Source organism: Leopardus geoffroyi, chromosome A1 (genome assembly GCF_018350155.1).
Source record: "Leopardus geoffroyi isolate Oge1 chromosome A1, O.geoffroyi_Oge1_pat1.0, whole genome shotgun sequence".
NCBI lineage: Eukaryota > Metazoa > Chordata > Mammalia > Carnivora > Felidae > Leopardus > Leopardus geoffroyi.
Window position 1 is genome coordinate 131,742,111 of NC_059326.1, and position 24,240 is coordinate 131,766,350.

The following is a 24,240-nucleotide window of genomic DNA, read 5'->3' on the forward strand; positions in this document are numbered from 1 at the left end:
TCTTGGGGTTGAAAATTCAAGCCCCAAATTGGGTGTAGGGATTACTTAAAAGTAAAATCTTAAAAACAAAAGGAAGAAATATGTCCACAGACCACAGCACAGGAGTACTCTTACTCAAGTAAAAGTTGGGCAAATTAAGAGATGTAACATGCATCTTGTCCTGGAAACGTACAGCCCCTTCTCATAAAAGTAGACAGAGGGGAGTCAGCAAGCCTAAGCGGCCTTACTGCATGAGAACAAGAAATGGGGAAGGGTTGGGGAAGAAGGCTCTGCCAATGTGACTAAGTCCCCTTTCCCCAGGATCTATACAAATCTGTCTACCAAGATTGAAGATGCCAGATAACATATTCTTTATCCAAAGGCAGTAGTATCTCTGGTGTGGCCTTGGGCTAGGGAAGTGGCCTGTCTAGAAAATCTCACTAAGTCCCTTTATCCAGGAAATCAGTAGTCCTTGGAATCTTGGGAATAGTGACTCCCATTCTAGTCTGTGACACTTCAAATATCTTTCTACTTAGAATTTCTTTCTGGTATGTTTCTTCTAATGTGTGGTAAAAGTTGGTGTTTGGATAACTTTTAGGTTAGCTAATTTCTTATCCCTCTGCATGAGTGTTACTGGTTGGCCATTCCCTCTCTTCTTCACTATTTCTTTTCCATCAGAGAAAAGGAAGGAATTGTAACAGAATCAAGTTTGGCTCTATAGGAGGGTCTTTGGTCAATTTGTTGTTGTTGTTGTTGTTGAGATTAGATATTGAAGCTAGATTGTTTCACAGTTACATGTACTTTAACTTATTTTTATTTCTAGTTACCCACTGGCTACCACCAGAAGTTCAGCAAGTACTCTGTATCATGTTTAGTTTTGCTATTGTATTGAGGAGTCATAAGCTTACTCTTTGGAGAAAAAGAGTGCACAAAGTTACGGCAGGAGCAAAGAGTATGGTTTCCTTCTGGGAAAAATAAGGCTCAAATCATTTTAAAGCTCCTGTAGAGAGCTTGGATTTAGTGCTGAAGATTGTCTTCTTCTCCCAATTAAGCAAATTCTAAGTATCCTTAGTCCTTAACATAATCTTCTGTGGATCTTCATGCTTTTTCCATGCACCATGCTTCTGAATTTTTGCTGTCTCATACATCTCCCTGGTACAATCTACTTGGAAATCTTTTAAAATTTACAAGATCATGCTACTGCCAACAAGAAGAAGGAGAAGGAGGAAGAGGTAGAGATGGAGGAGGAGAAGGAGGAGAAGAATAAGAAGAAAAACAGTAATGAAATGATTTTCTTTTTTCACGGCCAACAAAATTAAAGTCAATTACAGTAATGTGAGGTAAAATCCAGATTCAATAAAGGCAATGGGTTGTACCATGTAGCTTGTGGTCTGGAGAATTGTTTATTTCAAGAAGATGACAGATGGGAATAATTTTAGTCATTTTGTAGTTTCATATTCTAACACTTAAAGTTGTAGATTGGACCATTGCTTGACAAAGTGTAATTTCTTTGTTTATACTGCAAAATAGTTGCTCTCTCTTCTTCACACTTAGTTAGTAGGAAATCTTTTCCCATAGCTGAGTCCATGTATCGCACTGACCATCAGTGCCTGTTTCCTGCCACCAGATGAAATGAGACTGTAGGTCTCATTTGCTCTGTTGGCAGTAAGTGGGGCCAGGTTTCTAAGGGAATTGAATGATCCTACTGTTTTGACCATGGTTTTCCTCTCTCTGACGTTCTCTCCCCATTCAATCAGTTTGGGCAACAGTGCTATAGAAAGGAGCAGAGACAATAGAACATTCCAGCACAGCTCCCCTTCACATGTGAACTTGCTCTTTCCATCTGTGTTTTTCCCTCACCTGGCTCTGACAGTGAGGGGGCAGTGGTCCCCTCTGACTCTGCTCTACCTCTGGGCCACAGCTTACAGCCAAATTGTCCCCAAGTCCTCTGAGGGTATAATGTAATCACAAAGGGAAAGGAGAGAGAAATGTTGAAAGTTGAAAAAATCTTAATTCAAAATCTAGTGGGAGCTGAGAGCTCAAGATGCTATTATGAGAAATTAATGAACTGCCTACCATCCAGCAAAATACAGGATGAACTCAAGACAAAGAATAGAATATGAGCAGTAAAGACTCCAATATATTCAACCCTCCTATTAAGAAATGTAAAGGAAATGACCCACACCAATAAAAGAAACAAGCAACATAAAAACAGAAATAGAATATAGCCACAAGACTTTATTTTCCAATGTAATGAAGCAATTGATACTAAAATAGAACAGCAGGTTAGAAGAAATGAAGCAGAATAGATCTTAGACTATGATTCAAATTCTGAGTGGAAACATGCGTTCATTCTTTGAACAAATATTTATTGAGCACCTATCATATCTAAGGATATGATAGCACCTAGAACAGGTGCTAGGGGACTTCAGGGATCAAGGCTGAAGACACACCTTTTATTGTCAAGTATATACTCTACAGCAGAAAAATAGGGGGAAAAAAAGACAAAAGAAAAGAAAAGAGGAGAGGAGAGGAAAGAAGAAAAAAGAAAAAAATTCAAATGTTCTAAAAATCCCCAATACTAATAAGTGCAATGTCAGTAATTAGAATAGATGATATAATAGAAAGTAACTGGGTGGCTACCCTAGAAGGGAAGGTCAAAGCTCTGTGAGGAGACAGCATTTAATCTAAGATTTGAATGACAAGATGGAAACAACCTCATAAACATTGGTATCTGATGCAAAGAATCCAAGACTAGAATGAATTTGCACTGTTTGCAGAATATAATTATAACCACCTTCTGTAATCTATTACAAGGGTTATCTAGCACCGTCTATTACTCTCTCTCTCTCCCTGTCTTCATATGCCAAACAGTGAGTAGGACAACATATTCATCACCTTGTACCAAAGTTGAGTCAGTTGAGGACTAGGATGATAGCAGTAACAATAGCTTCCACTTACTGTGTACTTTCTACTAGCAGCTGCTTTATACATACTATCTGGCTTTTTCCTCACTGTTATTTCCTCCATTGGACAGATGAAGAACCCAAAGCTGAAAGAGATAACTTGCCCAAGGTCCCATAGCACATTAAGCCCACTGCAAAGTTCCTGATTGTTCCAGCACACCAGACCCTTTCCCACTAAGCTCCATTGGAGAAGGGCAAGAGAACATACCAAATGGAGAAATAAAAAGTACTAGTACAATTGGTTGAATTTTATCCACAGATTTGACTTTTTAAAGATTAGTGTACATATTTCAACATACCATATTTAATAGCTAAAATCTATTTTGTATTTAATTTCCTACTAAAATAACATTAAGTTGGAGAGTTACTTTTAAGATGGGAAGCAAACTTAACTCCATAGATCATTTAATGATCTATTTATAGATCTATTTATTATAGATCTATTTATCATAATGATCTATTTATAAAATATTTTACTTTGGGTGGGAAGAATTCTGACAAAGAAATGAGTATATTTAGTAAAATTAAATTACATTAAAATTAAATAAAATGTAGCATTTGTGTGATCCAAAGGAAGGATAATTCAGCCATCATACTCCTGTGGGAAAATTGGAATTAATTAATTATACACTAAATATACCTTATATATTGTTCTGCTTTACTTTAGGTGCCAGAAATGAAGCAGTAAAAACTGCATAGGGACCTTCTTCAAATGCATCTCTTTATCTGCTCTTCTCCAGTGCTGCTGGGGGACCCTTGGGCCTCTGCTTCCTCACATAGCTACGTGCAGCTGCCAAGATGGCTGCTACTGTGGGGGCAGTGACAGGACTACAGTACCATAAGGAGCACAGAGGACTGTGGGGAAAGGAGGATAGTTCTGTATCTCTCCAAAATTGACAAATGTTTATTTTCCAGTGTATGGATAAGAATAGAGCTCTGTTTATGTTATCATTTTTATTTTCCACTATGTGTTTTATGGCACTGTGAATATCTTCTTACCACAGCGTAGAAAAGCCTTTGAAACTACTTTCTAATATAGGTAAAAAGCTAACTGAATTAAAATAACTTACCTCTTCTCAAACTACATGCTTTTTAGAAACTCAAGAGTAAAGTTGGATTACTTCACAAGCAGCCTACATTTCCTCAGTTTGTTTTTTCTTTTCATAGTGCAGAGAGGTAAAAAGCACCTACCGGTTATGGAAACACTTGAGAGCAAGAACAACTACCTAGATACGGTTCCATACATGCATCTCATGCAAACCGTGTTCATTTTGCTCCCAGTCAGGATGAAAACTTTTGTGAAAGCCTTGTCTGTGCAGAGCAGACAACGTGTCGGGAGTACCAAGAACACAGGCAATTTGCCCCAATCATCAAGGAGATGAGAGTGCAGTGGTGTCATATTAGCTCAGAGAAGATTGGTTTTGATTCCTAGGGAAATGTACGCAAATGGATGAAATGGACATTGCTAGGCACCAGGGGCCTCCAAAGAGACACTGTCTATAGCAGTGCTTCCCAATGTCACTGGCAGGAAAGCAAGAAGGAATGGGAGGGAGAAAGGGAAAAGCAGTAGAGGAAAGCATGGATAGAGAAGAAAGAGGGTAGGAAAAATAAGAAATCAGGAGAAGGAAAGTCAAGTCGAGTGTGATAAAGAAGCTCGCACTGGAAGTAAAGGACCCCAGCACCATCTGCCAGGGCCCGTGCCTAGGATTTCTGAGGTGGAGGGTACTCTCTGGAACTCTTGAGGCTGCCCCAGAATCAGATGTGTTTTTATTTCTCCTAAACAACTGACCATTTCTCACGAATATAAGAATAACCAACTTTCCAAACTGGTATGTGCTTCATGGGTGGTTTCTCTTAACTTTTCCTCAAACATGCCTATTATATTATCCATAAACAAACTAAAAATACATGGAAACCCCAAGAGAGCTGAAGGCAAAAAGCTTTGCAAGGCCCTGAGGAATGTAGCCAACTTTCTGATGTCTAGTTCTTAACAGTGATGAAGCCAGCTTAGTGTGATTTCAAGGTACTCTATGGACTCTCTCCCCTACATCTATCCCCTCCCTGAGCAAATATTTGTTCACTGAGGCCTGAAATTGATTTTTCAGGGGACAGAGTTTTTCATTTCATAATCAGAAATGATTTTGAATGCATATTCACTCTCTTGGGTACAGTAAAACGTTGACTCGAAGTTACCATTTGTAAGCTGGTTGACCCCTTTCCTGAGAGCCCACCTGATGTTAGAGAACTGGTACTCCAATCTAAGGACACCTGGTCAAACAGGGAAGCTAGGGATAAGGAATTCAAACTAGCCACTGTCCAGGTGTGTAGACTAGAACTCTGCTGACTCATTAATGTGGTCCTAAGAACATCTATGAACTGAATCTAATTTTCCAGCTTCATCTTTCACTAATAGTCCTCACCTCACCTGCCCCCCATACCTTGTCCTGCCGCTCTCCAGGCATCTTGAACTATCTGTAGGTATAGTATCTGTAGGTACTTGAACTTGCACATTCTTTGCAGTTCCTCCTTTTGCTTGGAACTTATTACCCATCCTCCCCCATCCCACGCCCATCCCTTTCATCTGGCCTATGTTCTGGGTCATAATTTAGATGGGACTTCCTATAAGAAGCTTTCCCTGGGCCTACATCCCCAAGCATTTCCATGGCACGGATTTTAGCACCTTTTACATTGAGGGGTAGTTAGTTGCCTGTTTTCCTGTCTGTTGTCCTCTCTAGACTTGATCACCTTGAGTGTATTCACCATTGTATCCCCAGAATTTAGCATAGTGCCTAGAGCAAAATTTCCGTGAATAACTAGTGAATGGATGAATGTACTGCTTTCATTTTGCATTTATTGTCAAAAGAGAGGGAGTGTAATTGGTGGAAAATCTTGTCCAGACATGTTAGACTGAACTCATACATATATTTTCCCTCCTTCGGAAACTCCACTGAAATAACAGAAAAAAGATATCATGAAAAAATAAATAAATTCATATCAGTTCTTATATTTGTCAGGATAGAGTACTGCTTCATGAAACAACACCAAATCTTGATGGATTAAAACAGAATTCATTATCCATGACAGAGTCCAATGCAAGAGCTGAGAGGGTGAGCAGTTTTGCTCCTTCCACTCTCCACGTCCATCCAATGGTCAGGAGGAGAAAAGACAGCAAGGAGAATCACATGGGAGGATTTTTCGGAGCGAATTTGGAAGAGGAATACATCACTCCTACTTACAATCCACTGGCCGTAGCTCTCCCACATGCCACCCCCGCCCCCCACCCCCACTTGTAAGAGGAAAAGGAAACAGAGGTTGGCAAACAAAGAACAGTCTTCTATGCCCCTGAAAAACAAGGAAGGACGTCTTCAACAAACCAGAAATTTGGAAGAATTTCTCAAAGCTCCAAAGTTATTGCGATTGGATTGGTAGATATAAATGAACAGAGGAAACCACAGCTGATAAGATACTCAAAAAGAAACAAAAGAAATTCAAGCAGGAGAAAATTACTGCAAAAATAAAATCAATTCCAGAAATACTTTGAACTTGGAATCAACAAATGCAAATCACAGGAAGGGTTTCTGGGACTATTGTCAGGGAAATTAATGTTTGAAATGGCATTCAGAAAAAACTGGGCTGCCCCACACTGAGCAATGAGACCATCACTGCTCGCCCCAGGAGGACATCTGGTGTGATTGTCCGGACTGGGCAGCAAAGCAGAGCAGAGTGTGAAATAACTCTGAGCCTCCATAAAGACAGCTGTAGAAGAAAAAGAAAGTGAACACATTACTCCAGTGTTTTTTCACGGGCTAAATTGTTCAGTGCATCTCACTGGAGTAGGAGTTTTATTTTTATTTTTATTTTTTAATATATGAAATTTATTGTCAAATTGGTTTCCATACAACACCCAGTGCTCATCCCAAAAGATGCCCTCTTCAATGCCCATCACCTCCCCCCCCCTCCCTCCCACCCCCTATCAACTCTCAGTTTGTTCTCAGTTTTTTAGAGTCTCTAATGCTTTGGCTCTCTCCCACTCTAACCTCTTTTTTTTTTTTTCCTTCCCCTCCCCCATGGGTTTCTGTTAAGTTTCTCAGGATCCACATAAGAGTGAAAACATATGGTATCTGTCTTTCTCTGTATGGTTTATTTCACTTAGCATCACACTCTCCAGTTCCATCCATGTTGCTACAAAGGGCCATAGTTCATTCTTTCTCATTGCCACGTAGTACTCCATCGTGTATATAAACCATAATTTCTTTATCCGTTCATCAGTTGATGGACATTTAGGCTCTTTCCATAATTTGGCTATTGTTGAGAGTGCTGCTATAAACATTGGTGTACAAGTGCCCCTACGCATCAGTACTCCTGTACCCCTTGGGTAAATTCCTAGCAGTGCTACTGCTGGGTCATAGGGTAGGTCTGTTTTTAATTTTTGGAGGAACCTCCACACTGTTTTCCAGAGTGGCTATACCAGTTTGCATTCCCACCAACAGCACAAGAGGGTGGATCCCATTTCTCCACATCCTCTCCAGCATCTATAGTTGGAGTAGGAGTTTTAAACAGGAAACTCTGAGTAGACAGGCAAGTGCCCAGGCAAAAAACAGGCAAGTGCCCAGGTAACTTGTTACTGGAGATGAGAAGCACCCAGAAGATAAGCTTTAAGCGCCCATTTTGCAGCCACACATCCTGTCCCTTCACGAAAATAATCAGAAGGAGGGCACTGTAATCAGAACGATAGGCAAACAGAGATCCTCAAAGATAAATCTGGATAGATATCCAGGAATGACAAATTAAAAAAAAAAATCGACTTTGGATGAGCCCCACTTCTCTCTCTCTCTCTCTCTCTCTCTCTCTCTCTGCCCCTCATGGGATTCTCTCTTCCTCCCTCTCTCTCTCCGCCCTCACTCCCTTGCTCCCTCTCTCTAATGAAAAAAAAACCCAACACCCCAAAAAGGGGATGCCAACTGCAATAAACAAACAGCTAATACTTGAAGAACAAATTGTAAAGTGGAAACAAAGAATTTAAGATATATGTAGTTGATATTCTCAGAGACATTTGAGTCTATCATACCCATAAAACAATAACTGTCAGTAACAAAAAGGAAGCAGCCAAATTTGTTGGAGATAAAAATGTTATCAACCAAATAAAAACTAAATAGCTGGGTTACTTAGTGTTGGGAGGCAACTCTCCAGCTTCTTGCATTTCTGTACATCTTGCCAATGGAGGCACTGACTGCCCTTTTGTTTTATACTATCTTTTCAAGGGTATTTACTTAGCAGATGCCTTGGAAAATGGAGATAGCATCGCTTTCCAGAGCAAGGCGTCCTGACTATTCAGTATAATGAAAATGTTTCCCTCTTGGGCAAAGGGCAGACATGCTTATAAAAGGCACATTTCCTAAGCTCAGGGTTCCTCTTTTGTCACACAGCCTCTTGTTGGACAGGTAGTGATCTGACCCTTTTTGTGTCTCCCTGTGGGAATTAGGATTCAAGAAAACAACACAAATGCTTATTAGTATGGCCACTACTATTCTGTGAGTAATAAACTGTTTTTGTCTCTGACCCAGAAGTCTCCAGGCTTCTTCCAGTATCCATGAAACTGTGGCAGGCTCACCAACAGGTATAATAAAATCTCAGACCCTTCACCGTTCTTAACAATTGTTATAATGAATATACTGAGACCCTAAAATAGTGAACTATAAGATCAAGTCAAGGTATTCTCCCAGAATTCAGCCCCCAAAATAAACATGGAATATGGAGGATAGTTAAGAACCATATAGGATGGATCCAGAGACTCCAATAAGAAATAGGAATTCTGAAAGAATGGAGAGAATAGAGAGAAGGAGATAATCAAGAAAAAGAGAAAAACTTTTCCCAAACCTAAAAGAAATAGTTAAAATGAAAATGCTGTAACATCTCAATGAATCACTCCATAGAGTACTTAGCAACTATTAAGGGAAAAGGGTACATCTATAATGGTAGATCCCCTTTTTCCATTGGAATGAAAGCTTTGGACAGAAACCAAGCCACTAATAATACTTAACTAACAATAATGGGACAAACTGACTCATATGCTTTCTAATGCACTGCACTAAGCCAGTCACAATAGCACTTCTATAATACCCACGCCAAAAAATGTTTACTCTGAATCCACACATGCAGAAACAATAAGAAAATCCAAACGGAAAGACTTTCTATAAAACAACTAGCCTGACCTCTTCATTCAAAAACATTAATAACATGGGGGCACCTGGGTGGCTCAGTAGGTGGAGTGTCTGACTCTTGATTTCAGCTCAGATCATGAATTCTCAGTTCATGAGTTCAAGCCTCACATTGGGCTCCGTGCTGACAGCATGGAGTCTGCTTTGGGATTCTCTCTCTCTCCCTCTGTGCCCATCCCGTTTGCTCTCTCTCTCAAAATAAAAATAATAAAACTAAAAAACTTAAGAAAAATGCTAATGACATGAAAGTCAAAAAAAGACAAGGGTGCAGTTCTAAAAGAAAAATGACAACTAAATGCAGTGCATAATCCTTTTATGGAAACTTCCTTTTAAGTTTATGGAACTTAAAAAAAAGGTTAGAAAAACATTATTGGAACAATTGGGGAAATGTGAATACAGACTGCATATTAAATATTAGTATTGTATCAAATTGTATTGAATCATATTTAATCCAAGCTAAATAATTTTTTGGCCCAATCATTGTTTTGAGGTTATGTAGGGAAAAGATCCTGTTCTTTATGAGATATATGCTGAAGTAGTTAGAGTAAAGTGCCATCAATGTCTGCAACTTACTCTTAAATGGGTCATAAAAAGTTATATATATATATGTGACTTTAAATATAAAAATTATATACAATCAATACATTATGTATATATGAAATCTATACACATATACATACACATAGAGAGATGGAGAGAAATAAAAGAAAATATAACTAAATGTTAACAGTTTGTGAAACTGGAATATTTGGGTGTCTGTTATATTTTTACAGGTTTGCCATAGGTTTGCAAATTTTCAAAATAAAAAAATAGGAGGTAATAAATTACAAATGCCAATCAAATGCCAAAAAAAGATTAACATAAAAAGAAGCTATTCCTACACATATTTAGGACCCATTTCATAAATCAAAAAATGTGAAGGTAATACCCTAAAAAGTTTTCAGAGAGCTGTAAACAGGCTACACACAAGTCATTCTGGATATGGATGTAAGAAAAGGAAACAGTAGCATCCAAGTTTTGAGAGAAAGTTACTGTGAAGACAGATTTCCATATCTAGTCAATTAAAATTTAAGTGTGAGTGCAAAGAAAGAGAAAAGAGAAGAAAATGTATTTTCCACAGATATTCTCTGAAGTAATTAGTCAAGGATATGCTGCAACAAAATGGAAACTGCATCCAAGAAAGCTGAAGATGCGGGACCCAAGAAATGTGGTATACAAAGAAAGCAGGAGACATACGTACACAGCAGTAGAGATACGAAACAGTTACAAGAAAAAACATATTCAAATTTATGTACTATTAAAAATGTATTTAGTTAACAAATACATAAGGGGCGCCTGGGTGGCTCAGTAGGTTAAGCGTCTGACTTCGGCTCAGGTCATGATCTCCCATCTCATGAGTTTGAGCCCCACGTCAGGCTCTGTGCTGACAGCTTGGAGCCTGGAGCCTGCTTCAGATTCTGTGTCTCCCTCTCTCTCTGCCCCTCCCTCCTCTCAAAAATAAACATAAAAAAAAAAATACATATGCAAGATAATTTCTGAAAGAGATAAGTACTATAAAGGCAATAAGCAGATACTGTACTGGAAAGGGATGCCCAACATGAAGTCAGTGCTATCAGTAAGTGAAAGCAATTAATATCTACTTGCAGAGTAAACTTGACCCCATAAATATTCTGCAATTGAGAACCCCTTAAATGCATACTGATACCTTCTGTCTTTGAAGATGTTTCAGCCAGAGAAGATACAATATGATCAAAATTCTGCAGAGATTTTGTGAGCCGATAGAAAGCACTCAACTGCAAGCCCAATGTTCAAGGCTTTTATTTTTGTTCATCTGCATTAGCAGAGTTAGAACTAGTCACTGAAAATGAGGAAAAGGAGGAGATGACCCGGTGAGATGACAAGCTCACAGGTGTGTTTCAGTTATATGAACAGTTATTTTACTTTGAAAAGGTCATAGAATGATGTGTGTCTTATATAAGTAGTAGAATTATTACAGGCAGTTAAGTGTAAAACTGATTGTAGATTGGGTTCTCTTTATGCCTTTGCCTGTAAAAAGTATATACTTGAGGGAGGTAAAGAGAGGACTCCAGGGGCACCTGGGTGGCTCAGTCAGTTAAGCATCCAACTTTAGCTCAGGTCATGATCTCACGCTTCGTGAGATCAAGCCCCATGTCAGGCTCTGTACTGATAACTCAGAGCCTGGAGCCTGCTTCCGATTCTGCGCCTCTCTCCCTTTCGCTGTCTCTCAAAAATAAATACACATTAAAAATGTTTTTAAAAAGAGAGAGAGGACTCCAAGAAAGAGCATCACGCTACCTCATGTCCTCCCTGTTCTCATTTGAATGAAAGCTTTGAGCTGTACAGTACTGACCACAGGAGAGGGGCTACTGTGGCCCCAAGCCAAGCAAAACCCATAGGCAGAGAATGAAGTCTGCTTATGTATCTTCTTTCTCTACTCTTCACTGCCCAAAAAGCATACTGCTTTCCCCAAATCATTTCAACTCCACAGGAGTACCCCAGGAGCCATGTGTGGCCCAATCCTTCAGAGTTTTGAAAAGCAAAAAACTAGGGTTTGGTTCTTTTTGCTTCTCTCTCAGAGCTTAGCTATCACTGCAGAACTGTATCCTAAGGCTGACCCTGCTGAGCGGCGGGTAGCAGATGGGCTATAGTTGTTGCACTTTCCCAGGAAGCACAATGCAAATACTTTTAAGAGGTCAGTGCCCTCCAACTGTGAAATGGTAAGATGCTAAATTACGTGCTTGATTAAATTTCACCTCCACCCCCAGCATACCATAAAATTGGAAAAGCAATTCCATCACCCAGGATCAATGTGCATAAAGTATACACAAAAGGATCAGAAGTTCTCATCAGTAAACTGTGTGTTTGCTTTGGCTGAATATTCAGAGGTCCATTGCTACTCTAGGTTGATGAATGATGTATAGTTAATTACCACTTAATTGCTTGTTTCTTTTTCCTTGTGTTGCTGCCATATAGGTTAGAAATTACAAGGATGAGATTTTGGCTAGTCTCCTTCAGTCAGGAATCCAAGGGAAAATGTTCCCATTAGATTTTACCATCCTATTCACAAGTGTGTTTGTTTTATTTATTTATTTATTTATTTTAACCATGCAAAACACACATCAGGACTAGGGAAACTGAGCTAAGAGGTAGCCTGGTGTGGCTGCTCTCTCATGAATATTCAACAATATGGGATATAATAAATTCTTACCAACTAGTCTAGAGCTGTATCTACATAATACAAATAAAACTGGATAAAAGAGTAAAAAAGAATCTAGCATCAAGCCCAGTACCTGATACTTAGCTGATACTCAAGAAATATTTATAAATGAATAAATGAGTGAATGAATGAACTCATAAAACTCAGTTCTCAGGCTTCATAAGCCATTTCCATGACACCAGGATACATACACCCTTGCAGATGGCAAATGTTCAGAGCAGAATAAAAGACATTAACAGATGATATCTGGGCAATAGACTATAATTCCCATTTATTTTCATATGAATTTATTGCTGAACCAATTTGAAGGTTTGTTTCTAGAAAGTATTGATTTATTCACTTGAGATCAGTCATGGTAAAAGACAAGTCTTAGCCGAGTGGCAGTGCATTGCTGTGGATGGCTACCCAGTATGTACATGGGACTTTAGTTTATGGCACTTTATGGTCTCAGCAGAGCAAGGCTGGATCTTGAGGCTGAACTATTTCCTCAGAGAAGGATAAAGTGAAGGAGGCTAGAAAGCCAAGGAAATGGAAGACAAGTCCACAATCTCAGTTATTTCCCATATACTAAGATACAACTATTTTCTACATGCTGGGTCCCCAAATTTACATTTATTTAAGGGAGATGAATCCAAGAGAGCCAGTGTCAGAGTCAGAGAGAAGGGCAGAAACTCTCATTCAACCTGCTGGGTGTCACCTACTCCTGGCCCTTATAGTTGCTCCTGAATCAAAGAACCAAAAAGCAGCATGATTTCACAGGCTGAAACCCCCCTCTCAAGATGACCTGATCTATCTCACTAAGAATGGATTATAGAGCACCAGTACTCCATCAAAGATGGAGCCCTTACTTTTACCTTGATCTTCAGGGTTTCCCAGAATGTTGTGAAACATGCTATGCACACACACACACACACACACACACACACACACACACAAGTACATATATTTATATAGCTAGAAACAGAGATAGATACCTATATTCAGTATTATTCAGAAATAAATGAATTAGTATAGTATTTCATATTCAGAAGTTATTAGGGTTAATGGAGCCCATGACGCAAAACATAGATAATCTTTGCAATGATATCATGGCTATAGAACTTGCATTTCTGATTTCTTATCCTTTTCTTTACCAACATCCCCTCTCCCCTCTTTAGGAAAGGAGCCTGGTGGGGGAACCAAGAGTTTGGACTGCAAAATTGAGGAGAGTACTGAAACACCTGCTCTAGAGGACTCCTCATCATCCCCTGTAGATATTCAGCAACATTCCTGGCAGGTTTCCACAGACATTGAGAACACTGAAAGGTGAGTGGGAAGTTACTGCCAGTATTCCTCCAGTTCATATTCTTAGGGGCTACAGAAGTTGAGATTTGTTCTTTCATATTCTTATTTCAGAAAACTGAGCTAGCAGAAGGTAAGGAGTCCAAACCCTGCAGTAGAATGGTAGAATTTCCAGTAGTCACAGGCTCCCAGGGCTCTTTGTATCCCACTCCAACACATTGTGTCTCCATGGAAATGAAAACAGTGTGCTCCCATGGGAAGGGAGAAAGTTGGATCCATATACCATCACAGTTCACCCACAGGGCTGGGTACTAAAATTTCCATTTGCTTAAAGGGAGAGGAATCCAAAATCATGCAAATATGCCTCCAGTAGTTTCTTAGATTTCAGGTGTATGGAATGGCCTGCTTAGGTTCCAGTCCACGGCTAAGCGTTCTGCCCAATTGACAGAAAGCTTTTCGTAGTGCTCCCTTCTCTTGCTTTCCCAGAATGCAGCTGAGGGCCCCTTAGTGGCCAAAGCGAGTTAATGCACTTACCTTAACAAGCACCAGATATCACTGCTAGATAGGGAGTTTCCTTCTTGGGAAGAAGAGATTCTAGAGTAATTCAGTTTCACTTAGGGAAAGGAAGCAATAATAATATAATAATAAGTGCCATGGCTCATATACATGCTAAAATACCATTCTGTGAGGCAGGAGGACAAGACCCTTATTTATTGGCCTTCACAGTGATATCATGTCCTTTGCTACTAATGTCCCTAGAGCTGGCACAAAGCAGTTGAATGAATACTGGGCAGTTCCACTGAGTGCTTTGTGTAGAGTTGAATCATTGACAAGATAATGAACATTTTATTTTTTTTATTTTTAGAAATGTAACACACAATGGCATTTATAGCCATTGTGGTTCTACTTTCAGATTGTAATATAATTCTAAAGCTAATTACTGAATTTCTGTGTTTATAGAAAATTGAAGCATGTGGTAATTATATGCTATTAATAAAACTTGGATTTTGTATAAGCTTGGAAATCTAACAATTCAAACAATAAAGCTGTTTGGCACGGTCTGATAGAGCTATAGACAAATGGTGAGGGAATGATTTATCTTAATTTATGAAATAGAAAATGCTTTGCTCTATTTTCAGGAAGAAATATCTGCCAGAGGGCCATGATCAGGGCATAATCCATCAGCAAAGACATTTGCCTTTTCAGAAACCAAGCACAGCAGCTATATCTAAGCCTTCTGAGCTTTTAAGAAAGCAGGCTATGGCTGGCAATAAAAATAAGACAGGGTGGAGTTGGGTTGAAGATGGTGGCATAAGAAGATGTAAACTCACTCCCTCTCATGGATCTGACAAATACACAATGATTTATAGAATAAATTCCTTTGAAAAAGAACAGCAAATTGGATGAACAGAGCATCCACAACAAAGGACGGACAGGACAGCATTGAGAAGGGTAGGAGAGGCAAAGACAATGCCTTGCCAAAAAGACTCCACCCTAAGTGCCATGATCCACCATCAGGAGGGATCTCAAAAGTACAGTACTTTTCCCTAAGAAGTGAGGGGTTTGTCCTCCACACCAGGCACCCCAACCCTTAGATCCTACATGAGAGGTATGAGCCCCCTAAATGTCAGACTTTGAAAACCAATGAGGATTACATCTAAGATAACTGTAAAACTGAAAGAAATGGAGAACCCACTCTTAAGGACTCAGATTTACTCGTTCTGGGACCCAGCACAAAAACACCAATTTGAAAAGTGCCTAGATCATATGTAAAGGAAAACAACTTACTCAACTTAAAGTACCTGCCAGAGAGGCAGGAAAATGTTAGGACTTTTATCCAGAGACAGAGACATTGGTGGCCACCATATATGTGACCTCTTCATACCTTGCTAAATTCAGTATTGGTAGGCACCATTGTGGAACTATCCCTCTAACCTGTTAGACCTGGTGAGCATGCCCACAATCAGAGCAAAACCACACATCATAGCCAGGCCAAGTGCCAATTCCACCCACCCTGATACCACAAATACAAACCTGCCACAGCAGATGGCTGTGTGCAGCCCATAGAGGGGACAATACTTGGACACCTAGCTCTGGTGGTCAGAGGGGCTCCACATGACATCTCCTGTCCAAGGACATTCTTCAAGACTGGAAGGTGTAGTTGATTTGACTAATACATACAAACCAACACAGAGAGTAAGACAAAATGTTTCAACAAAACATTATGTTTCAAACAAATAAACAAAAAACAAAACAAAACAAAACATCAGAAAAAAATATTAATGAAACAGATAAGCAACCTACCTGATAAAGTGTTTACAGTAATGGTCAGTAAAGATGCCCACTGAGCTGGAGAAGAATGGATGAACATGGAGATCCTCAACAAAGAGACAGAAAATATAAGAAAGTTTCATACAGTAGTTACAGAGCTGAAGAATACAATAACTGAACTGAAAAGTACACAAGAGGAGTTCAACAGCAGGCTAGATGAAGCCAAAAACCAGATCAACAAGCCAGAAGACAAAGGAATAGAAGTCACCTGGGCAAAACAACAAAAAGAAAAAAGAATTTTTAAAAAATGAAGATAACTTAAGATAACTCTGAGACATTAAGTGGAATAATGTTCACATTATAGAGGCTTGAGAAAGAGAAGAGAGAGAAAAAAGGCCATAAAACTTATTTGAAGAAGTAAGAGTTGAAAATTTTTTAATCTGAGGAAACAATCCAGGTTTAAGAAGCACAGAGAGTCCCAAATAAAATGAACTCAAAGAGATCCACAAGACACATTATAACTAAAAATGTTTTTAAAAGTTAAAGATAAGAGAAAATCTTAAAAGCAGCAAGACAGTATGCTAGCAGATTTTTCAACAGAAACCTTGCAAGTCAGAAGAGCGGCATAACATATTCAAGTGCTGAGAGGAAAAAAAAAAAAAAATCAACAAGAATTCTCGGCAAGTTATTCAAAATTAAAAGAGCGATGAATAGTTTTCCAGATAAGCAAAAGCTATAAAGGAGCTCATCCCCACTAGCCCAGTATCACAATAAATGTTAAAGTGACTTCTCTAAACTGAAAAGAAATGATACAAATAATAACAAGGGAATAAATATAAAATCCTACTGGAAAAGTTAAATATGTAGTAAAAGTAGTAAATCAACCACTGACAAACCAACTATGAAGGTGAAAAGACAAAAATAGTACAGTTAACTAAAACTACAAAAATTAAAATGATGCATAAAATAAAAAGATGTAAAAATGTGACATCAAAAATATAAAATGAAGGGGAGAGAAAAAAATGTAAAGTTTTGTCATGCTGCTATTAACTCAAAACAGACCATTATACACATAGGAATTTGTATGTGAACTTTATGGTAAGCCATAGAGCAAAAACTTACCATAAATACACAACAAAAAATGAGAAAAGAATCTAAACAAAACATAAAAAGAGCCATCAAACCACAAGGGAAGAAAGAAAGAAGAAAGGAACAGAGAGGAACTACAAAAACAGCCAGAAAAAAATTAACAAAATGGTAATAAGTACTTATCAGTGGTTACTTTAAATGTAAATGGACTAAACTCTCCAATCAAAATATAGAGTGACTGAAGGGATAAAATAAGATCCATCTATATGCCATCTACCAAAGACTCACTTCAGAAGTAAGGACACACACACACTGAAAGTGAAGGGATGGAGAAAGATATTTCATGCAAATGGAAATGAAAATAAGGCTGGTATAGGTATATTCATAGCAGACAAAGTAGACTTTAAAACAAAGACTATGATAATAGGGGGATGCCTGGCTGGCTCAGTTGATAGAGCATGTGATTCTCGATGTTGCAGTCATGAGTTCAAGCCCCACACTGAGGGTATAGTTTACTTAAAACAAAGACCGTAATAATAGACAAATACGGGCATTACATAGTCTAAAGGGATCAATCCAACAAAAAGACATAACACTTTTGAATATATATGTATCCAACATAGCAACACCAAGATATATAAAACCAATTATTAACAGACCTCAAGGAAGAAATTGACAGCAATACACTAATAGTAGAGGACTTTAACATCCAACTTACACCAATGTAGAGATCATGCAAAGCCAAAATTAATAAGAAAACAATGGCCTTAAATGATCCATTAGACCAGATGCACTTAGTACATATATACAGACATTCCATCCAAAAGCAACAGAATACACATTCAAGTGTACATGGAACATTCTCCAATACAGATCACATATTAGGCCACAAAACAAGTCTCAGTAAATTCAGGAAGACTGAAATCATATCAAGTATCTTCTCTGACTACAATGGTATGAAACTAGAAATCAATTACAAAAAGAAAACTAGAAAAACCACAAAAATGTGGAGATGAAACAACATGCTACTAAACAACCAATGGGCCATCAAAGATGTCAATAAAGAAATTAAAAAAAAGAGAGAGAGACCAATGAAAACAGAATTATGACTTACCAAAATCTGTAGGATGTAGCAAAAGTAGTCTAAGAGGGAAGACTATAGCAGACTTAACTCCATAGGCAAGAAAACTGACAAATAATCAACCTAACTTTACAACCTACAAAGGCAGAAGGAAAGCAAAGCCCAAATTCAGTAGAAAGAAGGAAATAATAAATGCAGAGTGAAAAGAAATGAAATAGAGACCTAAGGTGGGGGGTGGGGGTGGAGGACAATAGAAGACCAATGAAACTAAAAGCTAGTTCTTTGAAAAGATAAACAAAACTGAAAAACCTTCAGCTAGACTAACCATGAAAAAAGAGAGAAGTCTCCCATAAATAAAATCCGAAATCAAAGAGAAGTTACAGCTGACATCACAGAAACGCAAAGGACCATAAAAACTACTCCAAACAAGTATATGCTAGCAAACTGGACAATCTAGAAGAAATGGATAAATTCCTAGAAACATACACTCTTCCATGACTGAATCATGAGGAAATAGAAAATCTAAAGAGACCAATTACTAGTAAGGAGATTGAATCAGTAATCAAAAATCTCTCACATAACAAAAGTCCAGGACCAAGCAGCTTCAAGTTGAATGCTATGAAACATTCAAAGATTTAATACATATCTTTCTCAAACTCTTCCAAAAAATTTAAGAGGTGGAAACACTTCCAAAGTCATTTTATAAGGCTAGCATAACCCTGATACCAAAATCAGACAAAGCATCACAAAAAAAGAAAATTAGAGGCCAATGTCATTGATGAACATTGATGCAGAAATTCTCAACAAATTATTAGCAAACCAGAGACATTAATACATTATTGTATCCATACACTATGATCAAGTGGAATTTATTCCAGGAATACAAGGATGGTTCAACATCTGCAAATCAGTCAGTGTGATACACCAGATCAACAAATGAAGTATAAAAATTGTATGATCATCTCAATAGCTGCAGAAAAAGCATTTGACACAATTCAACACCATTTTATGAAAACTCAACAAAGTGGGTATAGAGGGAACATATTGCAATATAATAAAGGCCATATATGATAAACCCATGGCTGACATCACAGTCAGTGGTGAACAGTTGACCACTTTTCCTCTAAAATCAGAAATAAGACAAGAATGGCCAATCGCTTTTATTCAACATAGTAATGAACATCCTAAAAACAATAATTAGGCAAGAAAAAGAAATAAAAAGTGTCCAAATCCTAAATGAAGAAGCAAAACTGTCACTATGTGCAGATGACATGATACTATATATAGAAAACCAAAAAAACTCCAACAAAACACTGCTAGAATTAACAAATTAATTCAAAAAATAATAATAAATTCAGTAAAGTAGCAGGATACAAAATCAACACACAGAAATCTGTGATAGCTGTATACACTAATCACAAATTATCAGAAAGAGAAATTAAAAAAATAATTCCATGTAAAATGCATCAAAAACCTGTGAAAGACCTACACACTGAAAAATATAAGACACTGATAAGAGAAAATGAAGACAACAAATAAATGGAAAAAAGTATCCCATGCCTATGGAATGGAAGAATTAATAGTGTTAGAATGTCCACAACTATCCAAAGCAATCTACAGATTCAGTGCAATCCTTATCAAAATTCCAGTGAAATTTTTCACAGAACTAGAACAAATAATTCTAAAAATTGCATAACACCACAAAAGATGTTGAATAGCCAAATTATTGTTGATAAAAAACATAGGTGAAGGTATTACACTCCCTGATTTCAAGCTATACAACAAAACTACAGTAATCAAAACCATCTTATATTAGCATAAAAACACACACACACATCAACAGAACAGAACGGAGAGCCCAGAATTAAACCCCCACATAGATGAACAATTAATTTATGACAAGGAAGCCAAGATCATACAATGGACAAAGGACACTCTCTTCAACAAATGGTCCTGGAAAAAATAGACAGCCACATGACCACTCTCTTATACGATGCACAAAAATTAACTCAAAAATGGAGTAAAAACCTGAATGTAAGATCTGAAACCATAAAATTCCTAAAGAAAACATAAGATCTGAAACCATAAAATTCCTAAAGAAAAACATAAAGAAAATTCCTAAAGAAAACACCTGAACATGAGTCTTAGTGATATTTTTTTGTGGATAGGATTCCAAAGGCAAGAGAAACAAAAGCAAAAATAAACAAATGGGATTACATCAAACTGAAAATATTTTGCATAGTGAAAGAAACCATCATTAAAACAAAAAGGTGATCTACTGAATGGGAGAAAGATTTTGCAAAGCATATATCCAACAAAGATTAAGATGCAAAATACGTAAAGAACTTATACAACAACAAAAAAGAAACAGTCCAATTAAAAATGGTCAGACATTTTTTCATAGAATACATAGAGTTGGCCAACAGACACGTAAAAAGATGTTCGACATCACTAATCATCAGAAATACAAATCAAAGCTAAAATGAGATATCACCTCCTACCACTTAGAAGAGCTAGCACCCAAAAGACAAGAAATAACAAGTGTTAGCAAGGATGTGGAAAAAAGGGATCTCTCATACACAGTTGATGGGAATGTAAATTGGTGCAGCCACTATAGAAAACAGTAGAGGTTTCTCAAAAAAAATAAGAATAGGACTAACATATGATCCAGCCATTCCACTTCTAGGTATTTATCCGAAGAATGTGAAAACACTGATTCAAAAAGATATATGCACTCCTATGTTCATTGCTGCAGTATTTATGATAGCCAAGAAATTGAAACAACCTAAATTTTCATCAGTGGATGAATGGATAAAGAAGATCTGGGGTGTGTGTGTGTGTGTGTGTGTGTGTGTGTGTGTGTGTGTTTAAATGGAAAACTATTCAGCTTGCTATTTGCAACAAGAATTCACCTTGAAGGTATTATGCTAAGTAAAGTAAGTCACACAAAGAAAGACAAGTACCATATAATTCCACTCATTTGTGGAATCTAAAAAAAAATAACAAAAGAAAAGAAAGATAAACTCATCCATACAAGAGAACAGATTGGTGGTTACCAAGGGGAAGGTTGGGAGATGAAGGTAGGCGAAATGGTTGAAGGGGGTCAATTATAGTGTGACGGATCATAACTAGACTCCTAGTGATCACTTTACTTACAGTACATACAGATGGCAAATTGTAATGTTGTACACCTGAAACTTAAATAATGCTATATGCCAATTTTACCTCAAATTAAAAAAAAAAAAAAAAAGGAGAGTATAGCCCACAGTTTTGAAGTTCAGTCTTCAAGTCAGATTCAGATCAAAAGAGGTGGGAATGACAGAGACAAGTGGGCACAAGAGACCTGGCCTGATAGAGCAGCTTTTCCTAGGTTCTCCCTCTGTCTGCCCTAGATCAGTGGATCTCACCCTGGGTGGGATATTAAAATCACCAGGAGGGCTTTTTTTTTTTTTTAATTTTTTTCTAATGTTTATTTATTTTTGAGAGAGAGAGAAAGACAGAGGGACAGAGTGTGAATGGGGGAGGGGCAGAGAGAGAAGGAGACACAGAACCTGAAGCAGGTTTCAGGCTCAGCTGTCGCACAGAACCCAATGTGGGTCTCGAACCCACGGACTGGGATCATGATCTGAGCCAAAGTTGGCTGCTTAACCGACTGAGCCATCCCGATGCCCCAGGGGGGGCTTTTTAAAAACACTGATTCCTAGGGCCCCTGGATGGCTCAGTCGGTGGTTGAGTGGCAGCCTTCTGCTCAGGTCATGATCTCACAGTTTGTGAATTCAAGCTGTGCCATCAGGCTTGCTGCTGTCTGCACAGAGCCTGCTTTAGATCCTCTGTCCCCCCTCTCTCTGTCCCTCCCTGGCTCCCGCTCTCTCCCTCTCTCAAAAATAAATAAAACATTAACAACAAACAAACAAAAACAAAAAACAAAAAAAAACACATTGATTCCTGAGCCCCATCCCCATAAACCACTCCCATGGGGGGTGCGGTCTCGGCATAAAGTGATTCTCCAGTGCAGCACCAGGACTGAGAATTGGTGCTTTCCAGGAGCCTCTGCCTGAGTCTCACATACTGCATTCCTAGCCCATTCCCACCCTGTGCTTCCCTACCTCCCATCCCACCTGCCCTTGAGAATTTTACAGAAAATCAGAATGTGCCCCTTGCACTTCTGGATGTAGGGCCCTGCCTTCCTTTCTTCCCCTCCCCCACTTTCACCTTTTCTCTCTAGAAATATCCTTTGCAGCTTATTAGCATCACTGCCCCAGAAACATCTCCTCATACCTATGGGAAAGAATTCTAAATGCTTTTAAAGGTGTTATTTCTATACCTGATCCACAAGTCTGCTTTCCTCTCCTTTTCCAATCAGCTATTCCTGAGAAAGAGTTCTTTTTTACATATTAGTCAATATTTAAGGAGAGACACTATGGGGTCTCGGGCCTCCCCTAGGACTAGTGGTCCTCCAACCATACTCAAGAGAATAGTTGTGTTTCAAGAAAAGAACTGAGAGGCAGGGGTGCCTGGTTGGCTCAGTCAGTAGAGCATGTAACTCTTAATCTCACAATTGTGAGTTCAAGCTCCACTTTGGGTGTGGAGCCTACTTAAAAGAAAAAAGAAGGGGCGCCTGGGTGGCTCAGTCGGTTGGGCGGCCGACTTCGGCTCAGGTCATGATCTCGCGGTCCGTGAGTTCGAGCCCCGCGTCGGGCTCTGTGCTGACAGCTCGGAGCCTGGAGCCTGTTTCGGATTCTGTGTCTCCCTCTTGCTGACCCTCCCCTGTTCATGCTCTGTCTCTCTCTGTCTCAAAAATAAATAAAACGTTAAAAAAATTTTTTTTAAAGAAAAAAGAAAAAGAAAAGAACTGAGGGATTTCATACCGAAGATTAAATAGTGGTTCTTTTTCTTCATAGAGCAAAAGAAAAATAAGTTAGTAGATAGAATTTCCTCAACTTGAGGATTATGCTCTCAAATAAACTTCCTTAAATCCTTAGTACCAGCTATTGCTTGCCTAGTGTGGAATGAACTAAAAGATGAATCTGATTTTTGCACTGGTAAATGAAATCTACCACTACATCCTGTGCTTTCAAGAACACTACGTCCAGTGGATGACCACCTGAACGTGTGGGGAACTATGGTCCCAAGGACTTGAAACGTCCACCTTATCCTTACCCCAGACTAGAAGCCCCCTGAGCAGGCTTACTGCTCCACATTTGGCGGTTTTAGGATCATATGCACTCTAAGACGAGGGAGGGGAGGTGTTGGAGGTATGGAGTGACTTACCTACGGGCAAGAGGAAGGTCCAGCTTTCCCAGGTGCTTCTCTCTCCCTGCCTGCCTCTCTCTCTCTCATTCTCTCTCTCTCTCTCTGTCTCCACCCCCACCACCCACCCCCCTCCCCATCCCAAACCATTGTGAAGAGCGCTTCTCTGAAGGTTTTACAATTTGTCAGTCTCCCAACATTCCAAGCCAATTTAATAAATGTTGAGCCCTGTAAATCCCTAACACCTGTGTTACACTGAATTTCAATCACCATAATGAGACACTAACAAGTGAACCTGTACAGCCACAATAGCCTCCTGACCATAACGCCTGAGAGCACCATCACCCAGCCTCAGCTTTGCCCAGAGTACCTCTGTTACTCAAGTTGCATGACCTTGACCTCCCTCTTATACAACGGCAATACTGTCCTCATTATCAGAGAAGAGTCTGGTCCAACTGAAGGCAAGAGGAGGGCTCCCACAGCAGAATGCCCTGTGGCAATGTTAGCCAGAGTAGTCTCGTTCCTTCCAGAGCCATCAATCTCAGATATTTTTTCTTATAAAAACAAAATAAATTCAATATTTGCCCACTGGAAACTAGAGCTTGAACAATTAAACACAGACTCTCATCTGTCAATTGTCTCATAGGACAGACTGGGGTTGCATTTCAAAAATTTACAGCTGATTATTTTTTTCTTTTTATCACTTTTACAGAGACATGCGAGAAATGAAAAACCTTTTAAGCAAACTCAGGGAAACTATGCCTTTACCATTGAAAAATCAAGGTAAGTTCTTGTCATTTTTCTTTGAGGCAGAGGATGTTGTTAACACGATAACCTTGGGACTTGTTTCTTGAGAAATTACAAGTT

At 38.7% G+C, this 24,240-nt stretch overlaps 1 protein-coding gene across 3 annotated transcripts in view; it reads left to right on the forward strand.

Annotated features, from left to right (window-relative positions):
• LOC123606289 (regulator of G protein signaling 7 binding protein) overlaps positions 1-24,240 on the forward strand; it is a 104,109-nt gene that overhangs the window by 66,976 nt on the left and 12,893 nt on the right. For 2 of the 3 annotated variants that reach the window (XM_045494444.1, XM_045494452.1), the window contains 2 exons: positions 13,559-13,706; positions 24,086-24,156. In XM_045494444.1, coding sequence (XP_045350400.1) covers positions 13,559-13,706; positions 24,086-24,156 — 219 coding nt within the window. Of the gene's footprint in view, positions 1-13,558; positions 13,707-24,085; positions 24,161-24,240 lie in introns of those variants that run through there. The other variant, XM_045494461.1, reaches the window with a different exon arrangement.